At 46.5% G+C, this 3,535-nt stretch overlaps 1 protein-coding gene across 1 annotated transcript in view; it reads left to right on the top strand.

Annotated features, from left to right (window-relative positions):
- crtac1b (cartilage acidic protein 1b) overlaps positions 1-3,535 on the top strand; it is a 35,325-nt gene that overhangs the window by 17,870 nt on the left and 13,920 nt on the right. Inside the window, exon 5 of the mRNA XM_062520070.1 lies at positions 2,427-2,583. Coding sequence (XP_062376054.1) covers positions 2,427-2,583 — 157 coding nt within the window. The remainder of the gene's footprint in view (positions 1-2,426; positions 2,584-3,535) is intronic.

Raw genomic sequence — 3,535 nt, 5'->3', positions numbered from 1 at the left:
CCAAATCCAATCCAAATGTGTGTGGTTATTTGTGTGTGTGTGTGTGTCTGTGTTTGTATCTGTGTGTACACATATGTGTGTGTTCATTAGTATTGTGTGCATATGTTCAGCTTCGTGTCTCTATTAAGTGTGTGTGTGTGTGTGTGTGTGTGTGTGTGTGTGTGTGTGTGTGTGTGTGTGTGTTCATTAGTATTGTGAGTGTGTGTGAGAGTGTGCATGTTCAGGACCTGCAGGGGACTACTATGATAATGGAGTGTGAAATTAACAACCACGGGGTGGAGAAAGAGAGAGAGAGAGAGAGAGAGAGAGAGAGAGACGAGGGAGAGAGAGATGAGGGAGAGAGAGAGAGAGAGAGAGAGAGAGAGAGAGAGAGACCAGGGAGAGAGATGGGAGAGAGAGATGGGAGAGAGGGAGAGAGAGACGAGGGAGAGAGGGAGAGACAGAAAGAGAGGGGAGGGAGTAAAGGAGAGAGGACAGAGACAGGTTGAGAGAGAGAGAGAGAGAGGGAGGAGAGGACAGACAGGGGGAGAGAGAGAGAGAGAGAGAGAGAGAGATGAGGGGGAGAAAGGGAGAGAGAGAGGACGGAGCGGAGAAAGGAGGAAAATGAAGTGATAGAGCTAGAATGTTAATGGAGGAGAATGGCAATGAGGAGCTGCAAGACAGAGTCTGACAAAGTGAGAGAGAGAATAGGATGAAAAAGAGAGATAGAAGAGGGTTGGGCGGGATAGAATGAGGGATAGAGAGATAGAAAGAGAGAGAGAGAGAGGGTTGGGCAGGGAGTGGAGGGGGAGTTAAAGGAGGCCACTGTGTGTTCACTGACCTGAGGAAACTACAGCAAGGGAAGGAGTGTGTGTGTCTGCGTGTGTGTGTGTGTGTGTGTGTGCGTGTGTGTGCGTACAGTATGTGTGTGTGTGTGTGTGTGTGTGTGTGTGTGAAGTGAACCACGTGTAAGTAAAGGAGTTGCCACACTCGTTTAAAGACACTCTCCATCACAGCTCTGATCCAACGCACAAACACATGCACGCACACACACACACACACACACTTACAAGCATCTCTGCCTTCAGCATCTACTCACACACACACACACACACACACACACACACACACACACACACACACTTACAGGCATCTCTGCCTTCAGCATCCACACACACACACACACACAAAACTGTTATTTTTCGTGAACACACTCATTCCCTGGGCACATACAAGCACAATGCACTCATCTCATCTACATCTAGTATGTCCTCTCTCACACATACACTCTCTCTCTCTCTCTCTCTCTCTCTCTCTCTCTCTCTCTCTCTCTCTCTCACACACACACACACACACAGGCTATTTAAAGCCCTTTGCTCTCTTGCTGAATCTGGTGCTCCATCTCCCTGTCTATCTGTCTCTTCTCTTTCCGTAGTTTCTGAGCTGTTGAGTTTGGACCATTTGTTTGATTGTATATCATGAAAGGCTGTGTGTGTGTGTGTGTGTGTGTGTATGTGTGTGTGTGTGTGTGTGTGTGTACAGTATGTATGTGTCTGTCTGTCTGTCTACAGTATAGTATTTACAGTAGCAGACAATTTTGTCCAAAGAGACATACAAATAGCAATGCAATAGTGAATTGAACAGTAAACACTTTAAAAGTTGATAATACTACATTGAGGAGAATAGCAATGATAAACAACAATGCCAATTCAATCAATAGCCTAATGAAACTAGCTAAATACTATAATATACAAACCATAACACATAAGAAACACTTAATAAACGCATAATAAGTGCATGTTGAACAGATACAGTATGCCTTTAGACCCCTCTTGAAAGACCCAAAACTATCACAGGAACAGAGAGCACTGGGCAACTCGTTCCACCCACAAGGAACAACTGACGAAAAAGTTGTCTGTGAGAACCGCACTCTCAAGCATTAACCCTTGAAAGGTCTGTTATTAGTGTGTGGTTGGCAATCAGCTGTGATTTTAAATAGTCACAGGGGGGCTCTGTGACATCACCAGATAGGAAATGGAATCACCAGGGTGCGTTCGTGAGCAACTGGGAAGTGGGAGAATGCTAGAGTTTGGGGGTGCACGTCACACCTCAACTGGGAACTTGACGTCACTTGACGTAACATAGTAACACACTCTCACTTCAGAAGTGGGGATTTTAGAAGTGGGATCTTTCCCACTTCCCAGCTGCATGAACGCATATCAGTGACTATAGTCGTGCTTGAGAGTGCAGCTAACTTGCACCCGTAGAGTTGAACACACACATACTGTACTTCATATATACATACATACACACACACAAACACACACATACTGTACATACATATACATCTCTCATATATTATCCCTCTCCCTTTCTCTCTCTCTCTCCCCCCCTCCTCCTCTCTGTCTTTCCTCCACCACTCCTCTCTGTCCCTCGTTCCTCCGTAGGGGACCGGTCGCTACGCCATCTACCTGGCCAACTACGCCAGCGGGAGCGTGGGTCCGCATGCGCTCATCGAGATGGACGAGGCGGCCAGTGACGTGGACGCCGGAATCATCGCGCTCACCAACGTCGCCGAGGAGGCACGGGTCAACAAGTACACAGGTCCGCACACACACACACACACACACACACACACATGTAGCGGTGTTAATAATTCCACTTGCCATTAAAAAGCTATAACACAACGCAAGAGAGAGTGCACACCCGCTACACACACACGCACGCACACACACACACATGCGCACACACACACACACACACGCAGACACGCTCAACAAGTGCATAGGTCCACATGCGCACTCTCCTTCTCTTGTTCTCTCTCTCCATCTCTCTCTCTATCTCTATCTCTCTTCATCTCTCTCTCAGTACACAGGTCTGCAAGCTCTCTCTCCTGTGTTCTCACTATCACTCTGTCTCTCCATCTCTCTGTCACTCTATCTCTCCATCTCTCTCCATCCCTCTTTCAGTTGACAAGTCTGCACTCTACTGCTCTCCATCATTTTTTCATTTCCACACTCTCTCTCTTTCTCTATCTGTCTCTCCCTCTCTTTATCTCTCTCTCTATTTCTCTCATTTATTCTCTTTTTCAGTTCACTCTCAAAATGTCTTCAGCTATGAGGTTAATACAGGGGGCCAGGTGATATGGTGTTAAAATGGTTTTGTTTATTTTAATTTGCATAAAACACTGTCCTGCGTCTTATACATTATATTGTGGGCAGCCATGGTGTACTGGTTAGGCCTTCGGGTTTGTAACCGGAGGGTTGCCGGTTCAATCCCCGACCAGTCCACCACGGCTTAAGTGCCCTTGAGCAAGGTACCTAACCCCTCACTGCTCCCCGAGCACCGCTGGTTGGGCAGGCAGCTCATTGCTCTGGGTTAAGGTGTGATTCACCTCACATTGTGTGTGCTGTGTGTGTTCACTAATTCGGTTAAATTGGGTTAAATGCAGAGAAACTAATTTCCCTCACGGGATCAAAAAAGTATATATTCTATTCTATTATTCTACACAATGCGGCTTATATGCGGGAAATTACTGTAGCCTACCTATTTCTGT

Source organism: Sardina pilchardus, chromosome 18, assembly GCF_963854185.1.
Source record: "Sardina pilchardus chromosome 18, fSarPil1.1, whole genome shotgun sequence".
Taxonomy (NCBI): domain Eukaryota; kingdom Metazoa; phylum Chordata; class Actinopteri; order Clupeiformes; family Clupeidae; genus Sardina; species Sardina pilchardus.
This window is presented reverse-complemented; position numbering and strand designations above follow the sequence as displayed.